This window comes from Trypanosoma rangeli (assembly GCF_003719475.1).
Source record: "Trypanosoma rangeli strain AM80 chromosome Unknown Tra_15.4_contig_00164, whole genome shotgun sequence".
NCBI lineage: Eukaryota > Euglenozoa > Kinetoplastea > Trypanosomatida > Trypanosomatidae > Trypanosoma > Trypanosoma rangeli.
In genome coordinates this window covers 3,145-25,218 of record NW_021705908.1, presented here as the reverse complement: position 1 = coordinate 25,218, position 22,074 = coordinate 3,145, and the positions used below count along the sequence as shown (strand labels likewise).

The following is a 22,074-nucleotide window of genomic DNA, read 5'->3' as shown; positions in this document are numbered from 1 at the left end:
GCGTTCTTGTCTTTGGGCGAGACGAGCGCTCTGCAGACAAAACAAAAAGGAAGCAGAAGACAATTGGAAGGGTGACTCAAGCTCTGCGCTTGTGTGCAGTGGTAGTGGTGGGGTGATGAATTTGGAGATTTATGTGGCGCTATCCGAGTTAGCCATGCTGCCACGTGGAGTGCCGCATAGTGAGAAGACGCTCATGTGCCGGGCGGAGAAGGTCTGTGCGTCGCGACTCCGTGAGTTCCACTCAGAGCGGCTTTTTAACCTGGGCGGAAGACTACTTGACGGAGACCACAAGGAACACTGCGAAGTGGACTACGCGCACCTCTATTTTTACGGCGACTGGGCTCTCGCGGCTTCCTTTATTGAGGAAGGTGATATCGTTATCTTAAAGAGATTTATTCTCCATGATACCCCGCGCATTGGGGGAGACGAGGCTGAGTTCCCTTTTTTTATTACGCCAATCAAAACTTCCTCAACACTGCGGGTGTTGCAAAACGGGCTACAGAACGATGTCATGGAGGTAATGGTGGGGGCAGACAGGCTTGATTTGCCCTGCGTGCGTGTCCTGCCAAAGACGCTGCGTGCCCCTTTCATTGCAAACGACATGGTTTAGTTTGTAGTACACCAATTTTTATGGTGGTGGCGAAAGATGGCGATAATGTATTTAGCCACAAGAAAAATCACATGGAGTGAGTGATAGGGATGGATAAACATGAGTTTTACGAGGCTGTTTTTGAGTCCCTCACCATCTTTCTATATTACTTATTTGTTTTATTGTTATTGCCTTTTTCATCTTGTGAGTGTATCCTCGCTTCTTTTCGCTCTGTAATTATGTGCCGTGCATCTGCCGTCATGTTTGTCTGCCTCCCTTTTTTCTTACCTGCACCTCGTTTCGGCGTGTGCCAAGGGAGTGGCATACCCCCATGGCCCTGAAGGTTTGGGTGAAACGTGGCGGCACGGGCGACGAGGAGGCGCTAGGGATTCACGTCCCACTGGACGGAACGGCGGAGAGTGTCATAGAGGCTTGCCGTGGTGTATTTCGGCACCTACAACCATCACGCGTGGCGTTGCGCACGGAGGACGGCATCATTGTGGCGCGGGCCTCACCTGTCACGGCTCTTCGTACACACACGCTGGAGCTCATCGAGGTGCAGCCCGAGCAGTCGCTAACGAGACGCCTAGCAAGAGATCACCTCACTCCTGCTGCCATGATGGCAAAGGCCAAGATAAGTTCTACCGTTGCGACGGCTTCATATCCCGTCAGGGGGGATCCGTTAGTTGGGCAACGCTCTGCTTGGAGGCAGTCACTGCGCACCCCGTCGAGTCCTGCTCCGCGGAAGACACATGTTTTTAAAAAGTTGGGAAGCGACGTTCCCGTACACACAAAACAAACTGAACCCACCTCTGTGGGGACAGGAAAAGATGGTGGTGGGTTTCACCGCCTTGCGGCTTTATGGGACAGCCTGCCGGCGTTTTCGTATCCTCCACTAACTAGGAGTACGCCCGCGGTGACAGGCATTTTGCGTGCTGCCCAGCGCGCTCATGGCGAAGCCTTGGAGTCTTTGTTGGGAGGCAGCAGCAGCAAACCGTGTGGAACTCCCACGAGTCATGTAGGAGGGCCGAAGGTTTTGAAAGGTGGCGAGATGGAGGCCTCGCTGGGGCAGAATGGCCCCTCGCGCTTGTCCAAATGTGTAGGGGTGGCTGACGGCAAAAATGTGAGAGACGACAGCATTTCTGGGGATACAGCAGACAAGGACGGAAGCGAGGGGCTGAAGAATATAGAGCGAGGGAGTGTGCTCTCGCCGTGTGACTTGATTGCGGTGGAGGAGGTGCACACTTTCTCCTTCTCTGGTGCACCCCCATGTGTGGAGGCGGCGGGCACAGCGGTGGCAGCTGCTGCCGTTACAGAAGCCGAGGCAGAGACGTCGCCAGGAAATGAATCTGTGGCAGGGGCGGTGGAAACACGCAAGACCGTTTTGACGCTCATGGATTTGGAGGAAGAGCGGGGACGCACGGCTGTCAGGGAAGTTGTCAGCTGCGGCGAAAGCTTAGAAGTTGTGGTTGTTGACACCCAAGACAACGACGACAACAACAACGACAAAGACTCCTGGCGTGCAAATCTTGACGAACTAGCGCACAAACTGCCGACGTATTTTGAAGAGTGGTGAGGTGGAACGCAGCGACAAGCTGCTCGCTGTGGAAGGGGTGCGAGACCTTGTTTTCTTACACAGAAGAGGATGACACATATCTCTCTCTCGGTTGCACACACAGAGAGAGAGAGAAGTGTGGAAGATCTGAAAAGGACGAGTGTGTCTTGTTGTAGTTTTTTTACTTTGTGGGGCCTCACGTTGTGGAAGGGTTCATTGGGGCCAGAAACAAGTGTGTGTATGCGTGCCACTGCTGTTTACACTTCATTTCTGCATGGGGGCACTGAGGAGGCGCAGCGACGGGATGTTTTGCAGCACATCTTTGGATGAAAGCGTGGGCAGAGTTGGATGTTTCTGTCTTTGTATTCCACTTCCAATGCCGTTGCGTCGCGTGTTTTTTTTTTTTGCCTTTTTGTTGTGGTTGTGGATTTTGATGTTGCGGCTGCAGCGTATTTGATTGGGGAATTAGTTAGTGTCGTCTATGGAGACGAGCATGAGTGATGAAGAGGGGGTCCGCCGCGGTATCGTGGAGGCGGCGGTGGAGCACTACTCTCTCCTCTCGGGGACTCAGGAGGTGAACGCAAAGGTGGCCGCCGCGTCGGGGAGCGCGTTGTCGTGCGTGAAGCGGCTCAACGACTCGCTCGGCAAGCTACAGACGCTCAGCCAGGCGATGACGAGAGTGGGCCAGCAGTGGCGCAGGGAGAAGCAGATCGCACTGGGCACGGTGGCGCAGCACCAGAAGTTGCTTGCTTTTTTGGAGGCTCCTGCCGTGTTTGATGATTGCATCCGGAACGAGATGTACCACGAGGCCCTCATGGTACTGGAACACATAACACGATCCTCCCAGCCCATGGCAGAGGTGGAGTTATTTCGCCGCGTCGAGGTGGAGGTGCGCTGCAACTTGGAGCGGGCACTCTCGGAGGTGGTTTTCCCCCGTTTGGCGCAGCAGCTAACTGTCGCCTCCGCTGTGAAGGTGACAACCTTCTTGCGCAGACTCGGCGTCGATGAAAGCCAGATACGCCGACTTTTCCTCTGGAAGCGGGCGGAGTACGTGGATGGCTTTCTGCGTGAGGCAGAGGAAAGCGAGGTGGCGTACTCGCGCATTTTTAGGTACGTGGCGGCCTTTAAGGTGCACGTGAGCGAGGCGATCATGCAGTACACCGCCTGCTTCTCCCCAACGGTCGAGGGTGGGGCGTGCAGCGAACTTGTTGCCTGGTGTCATCAGAGGGTGTACGTCTTTCTCGATGGCTTCCGTGCCTCGCTGGATAAAATCACCAACGGCTCCGAATTGTCCTCCGTCATAGAGGAATGCAACAGCTGCAGCGCCACCGCGACACTGCTGCACATGGATGTTTCAGGGCTCCTTAACGAGTCTCTCATCTCTCGTGTGAAGACGCTTTTTGCTGAGCAGATTGCCCTTTCTATGCAATCCTACACCGCTTCCATGGCGACGTTTTCGTGGCGAACTTCAACTGGGCCGCAGTGGAGTTCTTCACTAAAACGAGCAGAGCCGACGTCATCGTCGAATTCAAGCATGTCACCCCCATTGAGCCTTCTGCAGTGGCTGCCGCTTGCGTATGCTTTGAACGGGCTGCTTACTGCGTTTAATACAATTCGCAAGTGTGTGGTTCCTGGTGTGAAGCTGTTTTGCGTCTCCAAGGTTGAGGGACTGCTGCAGACGGTGGCGAAGGACCTTGCGCGGGACAAGGAACTTTTAATGGCCATGGAGGGGGGCGAGAAGCAGGTGTACCTGCTCTTTGTGGAGGCCTTTGTTAATGATTTTTACGCGCATGTACTGGTGTGCATACGGGAGCTTCTGGGCAACGATGCACAGCGCCTTTTAGAGAATGGTATGCGGGGGAGTATTGAGAGCCTTCGGAGCATTCTTCCCACAGAGCGTCACACGGCGTCATGTGGAACCCCGCAGAAGGAGCAGCAGGTGATGAACGCCGCCAGTTTTTCCACGGACCCTCAAGGCGTCAGCGTCGCCCCCAGCGCTGTCGGCACATGACGTATTGGGCAAGACGCGTGACTACGACGTTCCCCCTTTTTTTTGTTTGCGCTGTCATGATGGGGGTGAATGCATGAGAAGAAGAGGGGGAAAACAAAAAAAAAGCACAGAGGGAGTAAGGGTCACGGGGGTAATGTGCTTTGCGTGTTGTTCTTTTTTTTTTAGTCTTCTCCCTGGGCGCGTCCGTCTGTCATCATTCTTTCATATATATATATATACTTGTTTCCTGCACTGTTGCCGAACGTTTTTTGTACGCGGCGTGTGAGGAGAGAGGCGAGGGGCGTGCGACATGGTTTGACGACGGTGTCTGTTTCTTTTGGCCCCTTTCCATTCGCGTGACTGCGATGGCGGGCGTGGCATTGTATTTTTCCTCCTCCTCTGCTGTGCTGCCGCGGCTTCTTTCTTATTCCAGGCTCCAGAAGTGAAGGGCAACACAGGTTTGGGCGAACGGGGCAGTCGCATTTCGGTGCAGAGAAGAAGAGGAAGAAACAAAAAAAAAGCCCAATAAAAAAGCAGAGGAAAACTAACGGCGGTTGGTAGTGGGGCCGCGGATTTCGAGACTTCAAAGGGTACGGCGCACAGACAAAAAGGGGAGGGGAGTTGCTGTGGGGAGAGATGCTGACGTCGCACTACAGCCAGGTGAGTGCCATGTTCACCGTGTCACACGAGGTGGTGAACCGTGTCGCGCTAAATCGAGAAGAGGACAGTCAGTCCGCCTATCATGTGGCAAAACGTGATTACGAGCTGACGCTGAATCGCATCTCCTCGCGTCTGCCACCGGCGCCATCCCAGGCGCAGAAGCAGGTGGTGGACGAAAACGACTTGAGCATGTACTGTAGCAGCAGCATGAACGCCGGGAGCTTGGCTGGCACGCAGCGGGATCGAGAATGCATGGGCGAAGAGCTTGACTGCACCGAAATTGATGAGGCACTTTATGCGCGTGTGGTCAAGCGTAAGGAGGAGGACGCGAAGGGTGGACCTTTGTGGAGGCATGAATCTTTGCAACCGTTGGATGTCCTCCTGCACCGTGAGGCGCTTGCCCGAGCTGATATTGAGGATATCGAGAGCGAATTCTACCGCCGCATTACAGGGGAGTTCCGACGTCACTCATCCTTGTGGATGATGGACTTCTTCAACACCGAGCGCCTTGCTCGGAAGGAAGTTGAGAACGTCTGGATGAGTGAGTCGCTCCCATTTCTTGAGGTCTGCTCGATTAAGCAGGTGGAGGCCATCGAGGACTTGTGGCGCCGCGCCTTTGGCAAGGGGCGGTCACCAGCGGCGATGCGACGCTATCGGGAGGAAAACGTGCCTCACACGTTGGACGTGAGACTCTACCACCCGCTGTGGCACTGCTGTAGCACGCTGCGGCGGGAGACACAGGACGAGGAGGAGATCTCACACCTGTACTTGAAGTTGGGCGAGACGGTGCAGCGTGATCTCATTGCGCGTGGCGTCATGCGGCATAACGGCCGCACGGGGTTCCTGGACTCGGTGTCGCATCCCATTTCGGCGCGTCACTACGACGAGGTGAGTCTTGCGTTCGGGGCCGAGTTCCGTTACCTCGAGTCCTGCGAGGAGACGCAGCGCATGGCGATCATTGATGCCTTACTCGCCGAGATGAATGAAATATGTACAATGACGGCAGTGTAGCCGGTAGTTGCCTGTTTTCTTCTGTGTGTGTGTGTGTGTGCAGGCAGGGGAGCGGGAGTGGAGCGAGACGGGGTGGAGGGGAATAAGAAGGATCGGAGTATACAAGGACCCGACAATTCATTCTAAAACTTCCTCGTCTCTGAAACGCGTGACATGTACATTGCAGTATGACTTTGGGGCGCACGGGTTTCTTTTTTTTTTTTTTTATTGTTTTTCTTCCTCTCCCCTCACTTGCGCCCTGCTTCTCCGTCTCCCTCTTCTTTTTATCCTTCTTTTCCCATCCACACACACAGAAAAAAAAAATAACGAAAGAAGGAAGTAACCCCCAACCAGCAGGGGTACATATATATTTATGTGTGTGTGTGTGCGTGTTGTTTCTCTCCATGCAAACAATTCAAGCAAGAATAACAAAAGTGATGGCAACAACAAAGTATGCATTTGTTTTCTGAGTCCACATGTTTGCTGTGGCTGCGCTCACGCACAGGGGGGGGGGAGGTCTTCTCCTTTGCTCACTGCCCGCCGGTTTACTCCCCTTTTTCTTTCTTTCCTTCCTTCTCTCTCTCTCTCGCCCCCCGCTCTGTAGGTTTGTGCGTCTCTCTGAGGCCAAGAAGAGGGAGAAGGAGAAACAGGAGGAAGGAATAGAGGAAGCAACAACAGTAAACACAAAGACGAGGAGGAAGTAAAGACGAAGAAGAATGGACATCGGGCCTGGGAGCAGTGGGGCTGCGCGCTTTCAGCCGACGCCGCAGGTGCAGAAGAAGGAGTTGGTGCACCGCAACCCCAACCACGTCGCGAAGGACGTGTACGATGCGCAGTGTGGCGAGAATCCATTGCTGGGCCGGCTGTACAGCGACGGCTTCTCCAGCGGGGGCCGGCTTGGCGTGCCGAACCGCCTGGCGCAGGACGTGCCGTGGACGCCTGCGTTGCTGCACGGCCGAACAGAAGTTGAGGCATCTGTGACGTGTAGGAGCGGTCCGGGGACACTCCGCGAGGAGACCCTGTCGTCACGATCGCCGTCCCCGCAGAACCGCACCCTCCAGTTGTACCACCAACCCAACTACCAAGATCAGGAACTTCGGCGCATTTTTGCCGCCAGTCACGCTGAGAATAAGGCGGCGACCTTCTCTCTGAAACAGGCGCCGTCCACTTCCATTCGACCGAAGCCCCCCGCCACCATCAGCATGCAAAGGCAGAATGAGAGGGAGAAGACGGACGGGGGAGAAAGGAGGATGACACAGGTGCGGGGAGGCGCTATCCCACGCTTCACAAAGGTGCGGTCGAATGCACCGAATGAGTTTACATACCTTGTCATGCGACCGAGGGGAATCCGCGATCCGTACAATCCGTACGAACTGCAGGTGGTGTCGCACAAGGACATTGATCCCACACACTATTACACCCTTTCTGCGGCAGGCGTTACGAAATTTACTGGGCATGAGGCTGAATTTATCGAGTTGCATACCTGGGAGCGTGATTGTCGCATCTTTAACCAGTTGAGCCAGCTGGAGGTCTTTCGGGACTACAAGAAGTGGAAAAGCTTTCTCCTCTGGCGAGGACTTGTCCGTAACCGCGCCATCTCAAATTGTAAGACATTCCTTACACGGAATCTCTTTCATGTGCATCCGCACCTCTCTGTCGCGCTGCGGACGGTGTGGCGAATGTGCTTGGACTGCCTTAACAACAACAGAATGCATCTCGCAGCAACGGAGACACGTACATTGGAGGCCTTTTGTGCCGCATCGGCTGCGCATTTGAATTTTCAACGTAATCGCTTGGAAAAGATGCTTAAAGGGATTCGAGACACCGTGGAGCGTGCGTGCAAGGCGGCAATGCTGGCTGCACAGATGGAGCGCGAGAGTGTGAGTGGCCTTCATCCCGAGGATGAGAAGAAAAAGAAGAAACTTATTGATGTTCGCGAATTGGGCACGCAACAGAAGCCTACGTATATTGAAATGTCGCAAAAAAAGGCTGTCTGCCAGCGCCTCACAGCATTCATTCGTTTATGCGACTACATTATCATTCACTGCTTGACAAATTTGGCTGCAAGGGCGGTGCAGGATGTGTATCACGACTTCTGCTACCCCAAATCCGCATCTGCGGCGGGAGCTTTGAAACGATGTACCTCGCATTCCATCACAAAGTCACGGCGACAGGACGTTCATATTAAGGCAGAGACGCATAAGGCACAAACACATTTTGATGGACCTATTTTGAGTCTGAGTATCCTGTACAATGATAGCGATGAGACCATAGGCATCACGCCTACCCTTCCGCATATTGTGGAGTGTGTAGAGGATATTGTGAAGGATTACATCAAAACCTTGAGCGCGGTCCCACGACTGGTGTTAATGGATACATTCAAGGTGTTTACGGAGTATGCTGCAGACGATACTCAGAAGGAGCTTTCTTCTGGTCCTGCCGTTAGTGAGATGATAGTCTCGGAGGAGGCGTACAAGCAACATATGGTGTCCATACGTGAGGACATTGGAAAGGCCTACGGTGTTGTGGAGGAGTACGTAAACACCTTTCAGTGCTTTAGGGACATGTACGTGGAGAACTCGCACCTTGACGTCAATGAATTGCAGCAAAGTAGTATGAGTCTGGAATTCTTTCGGGAGCGCCTCGTCCTCTACAAGGCTCAAAGTGAGGCCATCACGAGTAAGATCCCCAATTCCAAGGATGTGGCACTGTTTACTGTCTACACCGAGAGTCTGCGAGACTTCTTCAGTCCAAGCCCTCTGGACTGCCTTGAGGCGTTCCATCAACTTCTTCCCGTCATTGCACAACAGCAGAACGAGCTGCTTTTGACAGATTTGCAGAGTTGTAACGTATACCTTTCTGCCCACCCCAAGACGGTGGAGCACTATGTAGAGTATCTTGCCTATTACAAGGCATTAGAAGCACGCTTTGACAGCATTGCCGCCTCGTACGATTTTATCCGTGAACTGTTTAACTTGCTTCAGGAGGAAAGGGTTCAGATTGACGAGGACCTGGAGGAAACCTACCGGAGTGGAACGCGGCCCCAGTTTGAGAAGCTGCGGACCTTGATGCAGATTGTTGAGGATGGCAAGGACGCACAGCAGCGTCTGTTTATCCGCAACGTGGATGAGCAGATGGAGGCGCTTCGCCACCGCATTGAGGACGTGTATGACCGCGCCGGGAAGCCCATTGTCGCGGATGACAAGGCGGACGTGGATACGGTGATTGAGTACATCACGAAGCTGCAGACGGAGGCGGAGGGCATTGCCGCGCGGGAGAAGGAACTCCGTCAGTTTCAGATTGTTATTGGAAGCGAAGAGACGACGGTGGAGTCCATGACAGAAATGCTAAACGATGTGAACATCAAGGCACGGCTGTGGGTGGGGCTGCGAGACTGGGACGTGTTTACGGAGGAGCAGGCGGTGATTCCGTTTGAGCAACTCGACGTGCCGGCGGTGCAGGATACGGTGCAGAAGTACGTGACAACCGTCAAGCAGGTGTCATCGAAGTTGCCGGGCAACGCGGCGGTGTCGATGTTGAAGTCCAAAGTGGAGGATTGGCGTGTTATCATGCCCATCGTGCAGGCCCTCACTAACCCCAAGATGAGGCTGGAACACGCGGCCAAGGTGTCTCACCTGGTGGGACTGGTGCAGGATGAGAATGGCACTTTCAGAACCCTTGCAGATTGGAATAACCAGTTTACGCTCGGCATGCTTCTTTCGAACAACGTTGTGAGGTTCAAGGACGATATTGTGGCCATCAGTGCGGCGGCGACGGAGGAGGACAAGTTGCAGCAGCAGATTGACAAGGTTAACGCTCTCTGGAACGGCGGCGGTCCAAAGCCGGCGATGGAGTTCCAGTTCCACAACCACAAGGATGTCAAGGACCTGTACACGCTTATCGGCTCCTCCGTCGAGGATGTCACGGCGTTGCTTGAAGACTCCGTCATCGCCATGTCGACGATAGGATCGAGCCGCTGTTGCCAAGGTGTTTTACGTGCGCAGGTGGATCGCTGGGAGCACCGTCTTAGGTACATGCAGGAGACACTTGATCGATGGGTGGAACTTCAACGCAACTGGATTTACCTCGAAAGCATATTTTCCTCGGCGGAGATTCGCAGTCAATGGAAAGACGATGCAAAACGCTTTGAAAAGGTGGATCGCTTCTTCCGAGATTTGATGCGGAAGGCGCATGACATGCCCACTGCCTACCGTGGGCTGCTCATCAACGCACCGGTGGAGACAGGCGACTCCACCAGCACCAAGACGCTCAAGGTAGACCTTGAAAATAACATCAAGGAGCTGGAAAAGGTTTTGGCGAGCTTGGAGCGCAAGCTGGAGAAGAAGCGATGCGCCTTCCCGCGCTTTTACTTTCTTAGCAACGATGATCTGCTGGACATTCTTGCCAAGGTCAAAACCCCGGAGTTAATTATGCCGCACATGTTGAAGATGTTTGACGGCATCAAGACTTTGTCCTTCTCGGAGTCCAACGACATCACACACCTTGTGTCAATGGAGGGGGAACGGGTGGAGTTGATTAACAAGGGCATCAAGGCACGCGGCCCGGTGGAAATGTGGATTGACATGCTGGAACGTGAGATGTTCTCAACGCTCCGTAAACATGCAAATACGTGCCTGAGTGACTACGAGGCGGTCGGTGATCGCACCCTCTGGATGTTTCGACACCCCACTCAACTGGTTCTCATCATAGAGCAGCTGCTCTGGACGCGCGGGGTGGAGAAGGCGCTTGGGAGGCCGGACTCGGATCGTCTCATGTTGGCCCTTCGGGAGGAAAGCTACAAGGCACTGGAGGAGCTCGCAGGTTTGACGGCAAAACAGTTGTCGAAGGTGCAGCGCATTCTTCTCTCTACGCTCATTACCATTGACGTGCACGGCCGTGACTTGGTGGATGAAATGTGCGACAATGGCGTGTTAGAGACGAAGGAGTTTGGCTGGACAAAACAACTGCGTGTATATTGGGAGAAGGACGAGGATGGGTACGGGAACATTTTCATTCGACAGAACAACTCACGTTTTGTGTATGGCTACGAGTACTTGGGGGCGCAGGGCCGTTTGGTTATCACCCCGCTTACGGATCGTATTTACATGACGGTGACTGGGGCGCTGAAGCTGAACCTTGGCGCCGCGCCTGCGGGCCCTGCGGGGACTGGAAAGACCGAGACAATAAAGGATTTGGCGAAGAATTTGGCCCGCCAGTGTATCGTGTACAACTGCTCTGATGGTGTGACGTACAAAATGATGGAAAAGTTTTTCTCCGGCCTTATCCAGACAGGGGCGTGGACGTGCCTGGACGAGTTTAACCGGATCAACATTGAGGTGTTGTCTGTGATTGCCTCGCAGCTGCTGGAAATTAAACTTGCCCTGCAAAATGGGCTTGAAACATTTACGTTCCAAGGGACCCCTAACGTGCGAGTGCGACGCACCTACGGTGCCTTTGTCACGATGAATCCTGGGTATGCGGGGCGTACCGAACTACCAGATAACCTGAAGATTCTTTTCCGACCCGTGGCTGTCATGACACCTGACTTCCGTATGATTGCGGAGGTGATTCTCTACTCGGAGGGTTTCACGAACGCCAAAGACCTCTCACTTAAGATCACCCAGTTGTATAAGCTCAGCTCCGAGCAGTTGTCGCCGCAGGATCACTATGACTTTGGGATGCGCGCTCTCAAGTCTATTCTTGTCATGGCAGGTGATTTAAAAAGATCACAGCCGGATGTAGAGGAAGACCTCACTCTTATTGTTGCATGTAATGACTCGAATGTGCCCAAATTTGTCGCGGAGGATCTTCCGCTTTTCCGAGGTATTATGCAGGACCTTTTCACCGGTACCACCTTCCCTGAGCGGCAGTACGTGGAATTGTTACCTGCCATGCACAAGAGCATTGAAGCAAAGAAGCTGATGGCTCTCAACACGTGGGTGACGAAGGGGGTTCAGTTTTATGAAACACTTATCGTTCGTCACGGTGTCATGATGGTCGGCGTCACGGGAACTGGTAAGACGGAGGTTCGAAACTGCATCGCAGATGCCCTTGCGACGATGTCCGAGGCAGGGTCAAGTGAGCCCATGGCTCGACCTGTGCACCAATTTGTGATGAATCCCAAGTCCGTGCTACTGTCCGAGCTGTACGGTCAGTTAGATGTTAACACGAATGAATGGCGCGACGGTGTCTTGTCGGTGATTGCGAAGAACTGTGTTAGTGCCTCTGAGCTCAATAAAGATCATCGCTGGATTGTCTTTGATGGACCGGTGGACACACTGTGGATTGAGTCCTTGAACTCTGTTCTCGACGACTCCAAGTTGTTATGTCTTGACAGCGGTGAGCGCATCAAACTGCCTGAGACAATTCACATGCTCTTTGAGGTGGCGGATCTCGCCGTTGCCTCACCCGCTACGGTCTCGCGGTGTGGCATGGTGTACCTCGATGCCACAGACCTTCACTGGAGTGCCGTGGTGCATCGCTGGGCGGAATCGAAGCTTGCCGACGTGGGTGGTGAGCCGCAGTGTCGTAGCTTCATTCTTTCCCTCTTCGACGCGTACATGCAGAAGGGGTTGGATTGGCTTGCACAGCAGAAGGTGCTCATTGGCGCCGGTGTGGTGAATGTGGTTCAGTCCTTGTGCGATCTTTTCACCGCTCTTATACACTCCAATGGGGTGACGCTTATGCCAGACCCACTGGGAGAGACGACGTTGCCTTTTGACTCCAAAGTCTTCAAGGAGCGTAATGAGGTGTGCGGATTACTTTTTGCCTTTTCTTTTGTATGGTCTGTCGGTGGCAATGTTGATGCGGTGACGATGGACCAGTTTGACACCCTGGCACGAAATTTATTAGAGACGGTGGTGCGCTTTCCAAATAGCAGATCCGTGTATGACTACAAGATTGACTTTTCGACGCGGCTCTTCATCCCGTGGGAGACGAGTATGGATGAATTCCGCTACGACCTCACGGTGCCCTACTTTGACATTCTCGTCCCGACCATTGACACCGTGCGCTACAGCAATCTGGCGAAGATGTTGATTCATTACGGCAAGCCGTTGCTCTTTAACGGGCAAACGGGGGTGGGTAAGAGCGTCATCATGATGGACTACCTGCGGCGGCACAAGGAAGAGCAGCAGCTGTCGGTTGTTGTCTTCCAGTTCTCTGCCCAGACCTCCTCTGATCGGACGCAGGAGCTGATTGAGTCGAAGCTGAAACACAAGCGCAAAAACATTCTTGGGGCTCCGCCTGGGCGGAAGGTGGTGCTTTTCGTCGACGATCTGAACATGCCTGCGCTTGAGATGTTTGGTGCCTCGCCGCCGATTGAGTTGCTGCGGCAAATGATGGGGAATGGCGGTTTTTACGACCGCAAGGTTGCGGGATTATGGAAACATGTGCAGGATGTCACAGTTGCAGCGGCCTGTGGCCCACCAGAAGGGGGACGAAATCCCGTAACAGCGCGACTTACACGACTCTTCCATTTACTTCACATTCCGACACTTAACGACGATTCAATGAAGCGTATTTTCCACTCCATTTTGCAAGGCTTCTTCCAGGCAAAGAACTTTAGTGGAGAGGTACGGGGCATGGCAAAGGCGCTTGTAAACGCCAGTGTTGACATATTTAATAAGGTTCGTGACGCCATGCGACCGAAGCCAACGACACCGCATTACACGTTTAACCTGCGAGACCTGGCAAAGGTGTTTCAGGGTATCACACAGGTCACCCCACGTGTCTGTAAAGTGCAGCGCTCCGCTACCCGTCTGTGGATTCATGAACTCTTACGCTGCTTCTACGATCGTCTGGCGACACAGGAGGATCGTTTGTTCTTCACTGAGGAGCTTGTGATGGACTCCTTGGCACGTTTTGTTGGGGGCCAGCACTCACATGCGGATTACTTTGAAGGAGATCCGCTTGTGTGGGCGGATTTCCTCCGCATTGGGGTCATTGATAGGACGTATGAGGAGTTGACTGATTTTAAGAAACTTCCTGGGCTTTTTAGTGAGTACCAGGACGACTACAACGCATACATGAGCGGGGGAGCTAGTCATGAGGAGGATGGCGGTGGTGGCGGTGGAAACTCGTTCCTAAACCTTGTCTTTTTCAAGGACCACTGCGAGCACTTGGTACGTATTATTCGTGTCCTGCGCCAGCCACGCGGCAATGCTCTCTTAGTGGGGGTTGGCGGCTCGGGTAAGCGCTCGTTAACGCGTCTCGCTGCCTCCATTGCGGAGCGGAAGACGTTTGAAATCTCCGTTGATAAGGGGTATTCCATGAACGAATTTCACGAGTTTCTAATGGAGCTCTACACCACCACCGGTGTTAACTGCAAACCCTCAGTCTTCCTTATCTCCGACAATCAAATTGTGTGTGAGGGGATGCTAGAGGATGTGAATAGTATGCTCAACTCTGGGGAGGTGCCATCTCTCTTTACGCCAGATGAGCAGGACAAACGTGTGAACGCTTGCCTTGAGGCCGCCCGTGAGCGCGGAGTCACCGATCGTGACGACGTGTATAACTTCTTTATTTCACGTGTCCGTGACAACATGCACGTTGTCCTCTGCATGAGCCCCGTCGGTGACACGTTCCGTACTCGCTGCCGTCAGTTTCCGTCCCTCACCAACTGCTGCGTCATTGACTGGTTTGACGAGTGGCCAAGGGAGGCCCTTCTCGGCGTGGCACAGCGACTCTTTGAGGACGTCGAGGGCAGTGCGTCGAACCAACTCCTGCCGGTGCTGGCACCGCTTTGTGTGGATATTCACACCACAGTGATTAGTGTGGCGCAGGAGTATTGGGAGGAGCTGCGACGGCGTTACTACATCACCCCGACCTCCTACTTGGAGTTTATTGAGTTGTACAAGGCTCTTTACAGTGAGCGGCACGATTTCCTTGAGGAGCAGCTCTCGCGTGTTGTGAACGGCAAACAAAAGATGCGGGAAACGGATGAAACCATTGCCAAAATGAAGGAGGAAATTGAGACCAAACGTCCTCTGTTGGAAAAAGCATCCAAAGAGACGGAGGAGGTCGTAGTTGACCTCTCAGTGCGGCAGGCGAAGGCCAGCGAGGTGCAAGTGCAAGTGAAGGCACAGCAAGAGAGTGCGGCGGAGCAGCAAAAGCATGCCTCGTGTATTGCCAACGAGGCAAATGCTCGCCTGGCAGAGGCTAAGCCCATCATTGATAAGGCCAAGGCGGCGCTTGACACCATTCAGGCTAGCGACATTAACGAATTACGTTCCTTTGCAAACCCTCCCTCCGCCGTTCTCAAGACAACACAGGCGTGTATGGTGATGTTTGACCCGAAAGACTTTGGTGGGGCGTGGTCCGGCAATACCGACTGGAAAGGGGCACGTGAGTTTTTGTCGTACCGTCCACTGCTGGACATGATCCGTGGATACCCCACAGATAACGTAAAGCCGGCTATTTTGAATAAGATTCAGAAATACGTCAACGATGAAGAGTTTACGGTGGAGATTTGTTCGCAAAAAGGGTCTCAGACATGCGGCAGCCTTTGTGCCTGGGTGCATGCAGTGAATGAGTATTCCAAGGTAGTGAAGGAGGTGGCACCGATGCGTGAGGCTGCTGCGGAGGCAGAGCGCCATCTTGCGGAAACGAATGCAAAGTTACATGAAGCTCAAGAGCAGCTCCGTGGTGTGGAGCTGGAGCTTACCGAGTTGCAAAAGAACTATGAAACGAGCTTTAAAAGGAAACACGACTTGGAGGAGGGCCTAAAGATTTGCATCCGACGCCTTGAAAATGCAGAGAGTTTGTCTAATTCACTGAAGAGTGAGGGGGTGCGTTGGGAGGCGAATATTACGGAACTCCGTGGGCGACTTGAGTTGCTTTCCCCACAGTGCTTCATGGCAAGCGCGTGTGCGGCCTACTTTGGTGCCTTCACCCCTCGTTTCCGCAAGCATCTTGTTCGGCTATGGCTTGATAAGCTGAGTGGACACGGGCTTGAGATGAAGGAGTTTAGTCTGTGCAATACGCTGGGTGACCCCATGGACATCCTCACGTGGCAGATCAATGGACTGCCCACAGATGAGAGCTCAACGGAGAACGCCATCGTGGCCTCCCTCTCTACTGCCCCGCGCCGCTGGCCGCTCTTTATTGATCCTCAGGAGCAGGGCGTGAAGTGGCTGGTGCAGCAGTACGCAGGAGTTGGCGGTGGTGCGGGGGGAGCAAAGACTATCACAAAGACTGCCGCTACCGCCGCCGTGAAGGTCATCAAACTGACGGAGCCCACCTGGGTTCGCACGCTTGAGGTGCAGATACGCCTCGGTGGGGTAGTAATCCTGGACGACGTAGGGGAGACACTTGACCCCGCCCTGGAGCCTCTCCTCTCACGGCGCATATTCGCCTCTGAAGGGGGTTCACCTCAAATCAGACTCACCCCACAGTCTGGCGCTATTGACTACAATCCCAACTTCCGCTTCTTTATATGCACGAAATTGCCGAACCCGCATTATCTGCCAGACATCAGCACCAAGGTAACGCTGCTGAACTTCACTGTCACGCTAGATGGCCTGGAGGAGCAGCTGCTTGGGGAAGTTGTGTCCATTGAGAAGCGAGAACTGGAGGAGGAGAAAAACCGCATCATTCAGAGCATCTCACTGGGGCAGAAGAAGCTGAGGGTTATCGAGGAAACCGTCCTGAGCAAGCTCAAGAACACCAAGGGGAATATCTTGGACGACAGCGAGCTCATCGCCGAGTTAAAGTCGGCACAGTCAAATGCGCAGGTTCTTAGTGAAAATCAAAAAGATGCTAATGAGAAGATGAAAATTATTACCTCAACACGTGACCGCTACCGCGAAGTGGCGGTGCGTGCCTCCGTTATCTTCTTTGTCCTCGCCGACATTGCCCGAATCGACCCCATGTATCAGTACTCACTGCAATTCTTCATAAAGCTGGTTCAGCATGAGGTGCAGGCGACTGAGAAGCCGGTGGCATACTCGGAAAATAATCATGTGATGCTGCAGGAGCATCTTGAGAACATTATTTCAAGATTGACCTTGACCACGTATAAGCAGCTTTGCCGTGGTTTGTTCAACAAGGATAAAACCATCCTTTCGCTGCTTATTTGTACCGCCATCGAACGTCATGACCACAGATTACTGGAGGAGGAGTGGCAATACTTCATCCGGGCTTCTGCTTTAGTGCCAAGCGAGTTGCCACCGCTTCCAGGATGTTTGTCATTTCTCTCGCGGCAGCAGTGGGAACTCACAGTGGCGCTTTTTCGCAACGTGCACTGCTTCCGTGATCTGGAGCGCCATCTAGTGGAGGATGTGGGATCGTGGAAGGAGTTTATTCACTTGGATGCTCCTCAGGATGCCGAACTACCTGGGAATTGGAACGAGAAATTGAACGCGTTTCAGCGCATTTTACTGATTCGCTGCTTCCGTGAGGAGAAGTTATTCTTCGCACTGACGGACTACGTAAGTTACACGATGGGGCAGAGCTTCGTGGAACCGCCGCCGTTTAGTCTGGAGGTTGCGCTATCCGACAGTTCCCCATCGGTGCCCATTGTGTTTATTCTTTCGCAGGGTGCGGACCCAATGGGGACACTGCAGGCCTTCGCGCAGAGCCAAGAGCGGTCGCTGGAATACGTGTCGCTCGGTCAGGGACAAGGCGAAAACGCCAAACGTCTTATCGCGACGTGCCGGAAAAACGGTTCCTGGGCTTTGTTGCAGAACTGTCACTTGTCGAAGACGTTTATGCCCGAGTTGGAGCTGCAGGTTGCCGCGTTGCAGCATCCGGGCACTGTTATCCACGCCGACTTCCGTCTCTGGTTGACGTCGATGCCCACTGATTTCTTCCCCGTCTTCGTCTTGCAAAACAGCATCAAACTGACAACTGAGCCGCCGACGGGTCTTAAGGCGAACATGGTCCGCTGCTTTGGCGAAATCACAGAGGAGGAATTTGAGGTCTTCGGTGACGATCAGCGGATGGGCAACTACTCCAAGAGTGTGGCCTTTAAGAAGTTACTGTACGGTTTGTGCTTCTTCCACTCCGTGGTGCTTGAACGAAAGAAGTTTGGTCCATTGGGGTGGAATGTGCGCTACGAGTGGAATGACACCGACTTTCACGTGTCAAAACAGTGGCTGCGTCTCTTTTTTGAGGAGCAGGACGTCATCCCGTGGGAGTCGCTTGAGTACATCATTGGCCAAATTAACTACGGTGGTCGCGTGACAGATCCTCAGGATCGTGACACGTTGCAGACAATTTTGCGTGCCTACCTTTGCCCTTCCATCATGAACGACGACTTCAAGTTTAGCTCCAGTGGAAATTACTACGCTCCACCGGCTGGAAGTCTCTCTAGTTTCATGGAACATATTCAGCAAATGTCGCTGGTAGATGAGCCTGAAGTGTTTGGCATGCATATTAACGCAAATCTTCGCTATCAACTGCAGGTCTCACAGTACATCATGAGCACCGTTGTTTCCATCCAACCACGTCTTGGTAGTGGCGGTGGCGGTGGCGGTGGCGGTGGGGCTGAAGGTGGTGGTGCAACGCCTGAGGAAGAAGTAAGGCGAAAATGTGAGGAGTTTGAGGCCGCACTGCCAGCGGTAATTCTGCGTGAGGAGGCCGGGCCAAGGACGTTTACCACGTTAGAGAGTGGTTTGCCCAACTCCATGTCCACGGTACTGGCCCACGAGATGGTGAAGTACAACAAATTAATTGTGGCGATGCGTAAATCGATTCATGATCTACAAAAGGCCCTGCAAGGACTGACGGTGCTTTCAGCGGACCTCGATGCGATGTATGAATCTTTCTTGACTGACCAGGTCCCTCGTCTCTGGAGCGCGGTGGGGTACACTTCCTTGAAGCCGTTAGGCTCGTGGTACCGTGAATTCCTGCAGCGTGTGCAGTTTATTCGCACATGGGTGCAAAAGGGAGAACCGGCCTGCTTCTGGATTGGTGGCTTCTTCAATCCGAGCGCCTTTATGACCGGTGTGTATCAGGCCTTTTCGCGTGCGGAGGGGGTTTCCGTCGACAAGTTGGGCTTCTGCTTTCAAGTGATAGAGGGCGAGGTGGAGAAGATTGAGGCAGGGCCCGATCGCGGGTGCTACGTGTACGGCATCTTTACTGACTCCTGGCGCTGGGACCAAACACATGGCGTCATGGCGGACTCACTGCCGGGCGAGCCGTACGCGTCTCTGCCGGTGGTACACTTTTTGCCAGAGCCTAATCACAAGATGGGCGCTAAGTGGCACCGCGTGCCGTTGTACCGGACGGTGGTGCGGGCAGGCATCATCTCCTCCCTAGGGGCCAGCTCCAACTACGTGCTGTCCCTCGAGGTGCCGACAGACAAGGGGTCGGACTACTGGCAGCTGATGGGCGCGGCCTGCGTCTGCGCCCTCGCCATATAGCGTCTGCTGGCGACTCGCGGAGGGAGCTTGTGGGTGAGGCGGTGAGGGATGCAATGAAATAGATGTACGTGAAAGATGCCAAATGGCAAACGAGGTAGAGGCACGCAAAGTGGAAGAAGGAAAAAGGGGAGGAAAAGTTGATGGAGGTGGGGGAGGGGATCGGAAGACACAACAAAACAAAACAAAAATGTTGAATCTGACAACAGGCCACCGGGGAGTATTGGGCGCATCACCGTGGCAAGAGATACACATGTGTGTGTGTGTGTGTGTGTGTGATGTATGTACACGCAGGGAATGCAACATAAAAAGCAAGATACCATGACGATGGTAAATATCATGTAGCATCACGCAACTGTTGCACCTCTTTCTTTCTTTTTAAATGTTTTTGGCTTCTATTTGTCATTCATGTTTTTTTACCACGTTTTTTTTTTTTTGTGTGTGTGTGTGTGCTCCTTGCCACCACAGCGTTTGTACCCTCCCTCCTTCCCTCCCTTCCTACCCTGGTCTGTCAGCCAGTCACTTCCTCACTTTCGTGATATATATATATATAATATGTATATGTATGTATGTATGTATACTTAGGGTGGGCACATTCCTGATGCCAAACGAATAAACAAAGAAAAAAAATACAGCTTCGTGGTATCCAGAACTGACGCCTGTCACTGCGGAGGCGGCGGTTGGGGGGTGGGGTGGGGGTCCTGTACGGTGTATGTAGAGAGTGTTGCTGCACTTTGGGGTTAATGTTCTTCTTTCCTCTTCGCTTCCGGATTTCGACGCATTAGGCAGCAAGGAGCAAAGAACGAAAATGGTGAAGGCAAACTACATTCGCGCCGGTCGCTTGGTGCGCATCATTCGCGGCCCTCGTCAGGACCGCGTCGGGGTTGTTGTTGACATCATCGACGGCAACCGCGTGCTCGTGGAGAACCCCGCAGACGAAAAGATGTGGCGTCACGTGCAGAACCTGAAGAACATTGAGCCGCTGAAGTTCAGGGTGCCCATCAACCGCAACTGCAGCACAAAGGCACTGAAGGAGGCCCTTGCGGAGAAGAAGACACTCGAGAAGTACACCGCCACGAAAGCTGCCGTGCGCATTGCGGCGAAGAAGGCGTTCGCGACGTCGACCGACTTTGAGCGCTACCAGCTGCGTGTCGCCAAGCGCTCTCGTGCCTTCTGGACGCGCAAGATCTTTGACGAGAATGACAAGAAGAAACCCGTCTCGTGGCACAAGATCGCACTCAAAAAGCTGCAGAAGAACGCCAAGAAGGTTGACAGCAAGCCGGCCGCCAAGAAGCGCATTGAGAAGGCCCGCGCCGCTCGCAAGGCCAAGGCTGCCAAGGCATAAATGAGCAAGAAAGTAGAAGCCGAGTATCCCTCTTTGCAACGCCTGTTGAAATGCTTTGTTGTTGTTTTTTATTCACCCTTCATATATATATATATGAAGGAGACTTAATCTCTGCAGGTGGACGGGGGTGTTCCATCTTCGCTCATTCCCTGCAGCTATCTATTTTTTGATCTGTGTGTCTGTGTGAGTGTTTCTTTGTGCTGCGCGAAGCGTTTTCCTTTTCCGTATTTTATATTTTTTTTATTACTGTGGTGAGGAGGATGAAGCAAGCCACATTTCACGATATTGTGCTGCAATGAGTGGAGTTGCTTCAAGGCATTACACGCGAGGCACGTTGTTGTGTGTTGTACTGTACGTGTCATCCATTTCTGTTGTCTAAAGTCACTATGACACTTACGGCAAAGGCGCAGGCACCACAGGAGACCCTGCAGGCATCACACGATCCAGAGACGTTGCGGCAAGCCGCACTTTCGGTGGTGCAGGATCATTCCGCGTCGCTCCTACAAAACAACTGACGCCCCACTGCACGCTCGTCCTACGTCAAGGGAGTGCGCGCGCTCTAACACGAGGGATGTCTGCCCAGTTTGTTGCTGCTGAGCCTCCAGCGAAAAAAAAAACGACCATAATGGAGTAGTGGACATGCGCAAAGAAGCCACAAATATGGACGGTTTCTCTATTCTCCCATACACCATAGGTGTGCGCTCTGGCTTTGCGGCCAAAAACAAAGGGGCGTCACAATCGATTCACGACGAGGTAGAGTTCCACATCTACGGATGTATTGAGCGTGTTGAGCGGACGCTGCTAATTGAGAATACATCATATGCAGATGAAGCACGCTCCCTGCTTCAAATTAACAATGCCTGCGTCTCCTGACAGTTTCCCTATACCGTTTCCACTCTCACGGAGGAAATGCGGCTCTCGCCTTCATAACAAAGACCGAGGAAGGCAAAAGAAAAAAAAAACGTGCTTTTTTTTACACCAAAACTCCTCATCATATGGATGTAATTCCCCTATTTGGGTCTATATTATTATCCCTTTTCGCCTTTCGTGGGCGGTGGAAACTTCCGCGGAGGGTGGCGCGGCGCGGCCGTTTTTTTTTGTTGTGGTTTTTTGCTGAGAGCAACTCCAATCAGAAATAGTTTTCGTTCAATTTGTTGCCGTAAGGATTGTGCACAATATAAACCTTTAAAAGCAAGTTTGTCGGCAAGTTGAGATGTTCGCTAACAAGTCGTGCGTGAGGGTGGCTGTGACGGGGGGCGCCGGTCAGGTTGCTTACGCGTTGCTTCCCCTCATTGCCTGCGGCCGCATGTTGGGGCCCAAGCAGCACATCCAGCTGAACCTGCTGGATGTGGAGCCCACCATGAATGTTCTTGAGGGGGTCAGTATGGAGCTCACTGACTGCCTCTTTCCGCTGTTGGACCGCGTTGTCATCACGTCGGACCCGAAGGTGGCCTTTGAGAAGGCTGATGTCGTCACTTTATGCGGTTCCGTCCCGCTGAAGCCCGGGATGGTGCGGAAGGACTTCCTTCGAGGCAACATGGGCCTCATCGAGGAGCAGGGCCGCGTCTTGGGTGAGGTGGCCGA

The 22,074-nt window shown here is 53.2% G+C and overlaps 7 protein-coding genes and 2 pseudogenes across 7 annotated transcripts in view, besides 8 other annotated features; all 9 read left to right on the top strand.

Annotated features, from left to right (window-relative positions):
- Positions 1–115: 115 nt before the first annotated feature.
- On the top strand, positions 116–610 carry TraAM80_05185 (uncharacterized protein; the record flags this gene model as incomplete). Its single annotated transcript, XM_029382075.1, has 1 exon — positions 116–610. One exon carries the CDS (start codon positions 116–118, stop codon positions 608–610), a length of 495 nt encoding a protein of 164 aa, XP_029238080.1.
- A 310-nt stretch (positions 611–920) lies between these two features.
- On the top strand, positions 921–2,165 carry TraAM80_05184 (uncharacterized protein; the record flags this gene model as incomplete). Its single annotated transcript, XM_029382074.1, has 1 exon — positions 921–2,165. One exon carries the CDS (start codon positions 921–923, stop codon positions 2,163–2,165), a length of 1,245 nt encoding a protein of 414 aa, XP_029238079.1.
- A 460-nt stretch (positions 2,166–2,625) lies between these two features.
- Positions 2,626–4,155, top strand: TraAM80_05183 (putative oligomeric golgi complex component 8; the record flags this gene model as incomplete). Its single annotated transcript, XM_029382073.1, has 1 exon — positions 2,626–4,155. One exon carries the CDS (start codon positions 2,626–2,628, stop codon positions 4,153–4,155), a length of 1,530 nt encoding a protein of 509 aa, XP_029238078.1.
- A 133-nt stretch (positions 4,156–4,288) lies between these two features.
- TraAM80_05182 (hypothetical protein) lies at positions 4,289–4,492 on the top strand (annotated as a pseudogene).
- A 278-nt stretch (positions 4,493–4,770) lies between these two features.
- Positions 4,771–5,805, top strand: TraAM80_05181 (uncharacterized protein; the record flags this gene model as incomplete). Its single annotated transcript, XM_029382072.1, has 1 exon — positions 4,771–5,805. One exon carries the CDS (start codon positions 4,771–4,773, stop codon positions 5,803–5,805), a length of 1,035 nt encoding a protein of 344 aa, XP_029238077.1.
- A 22-nt stretch (positions 5,806–5,827) lies between these two features.
- Positions 5,828–5,845: a microsatellite.
- A 2-nt stretch (positions 5,846–5,847) lies between these two features.
- Positions 5,848–5,887: a microsatellite.
- Positions 5,888–5,992: 105 nt separating this feature from the next.
- Positions 5,993–6,023: a microsatellite.
- Positions 5,994–6,082: a sequence feature (GA-rich).
- Positions 6,083–6,158: 76 nt separating this feature from the next.
- Positions 6,159–6,180: a microsatellite.
- A 160-nt stretch (positions 6,181–6,340) lies between these two features.
- Positions 6,341–6,372: a sequence feature (A-rich).
- Positions 6,373–6,500: 128 nt separating this feature from the next.
- Positions 6,501–19,148, top strand: TraAM80_05180 (Dynein heavy chain family protein; the record flags this gene model as incomplete). Its single annotated transcript, XM_029382071.1, has 1 exon — positions 6,501–19,148. The coding sequence occupies one exon, from the start codon at positions 6,501–6,503 to the stop codon at positions 19,146–19,148; it is 12,648 nt and encodes a 4,215-aa protein (XP_029238076.1).
- Positions 19,149–19,399: 251 nt separating this feature from the next.
- Positions 19,400–19,431: a microsatellite.
- A 252-nt stretch (positions 19,432–19,683) lies between these two features.
- Positions 19,684–19,725: a microsatellite.
- Positions 19,726–19,953: 228 nt separating this feature from the next.
- On the top strand, positions 19,954–20,490 carry TraAM80_05179 (40S ribosomal protein L14; the record flags this gene model as incomplete). Its single annotated transcript, XM_029382070.1, has 1 exon — positions 19,954–20,490. One exon carries the CDS (start codon positions 19,954–19,956, stop codon positions 20,488–20,490), a length of 537 nt encoding a protein of 178 aa, XP_029238075.1.
- A 260-nt stretch (positions 20,491–20,750) lies between these two features.
- TraAM80_05178 (hypothetical protein) lies at positions 20,751–21,340 on the top strand (annotated as a pseudogene).
- Positions 21,341–21,703: 363 nt separating this feature from the next.
- Positions 21,704–22,074, top strand: part of TraAM80_05177 (cytosolic malate dehydrogenase) — a gene marked incomplete at both ends in the record, with an annotated part of 597 nt that continues 226 nt past the window's right edge. Inside the window, one exon of the mRNA XM_029382069.1 lies at positions 21,704–22,074. This exon is cut by the window's right edge and continues 226 nt beyond it. Within this exon, the coding sequence (XP_029238074.1) occupies positions 21,704–22,074 (371 nt within the window).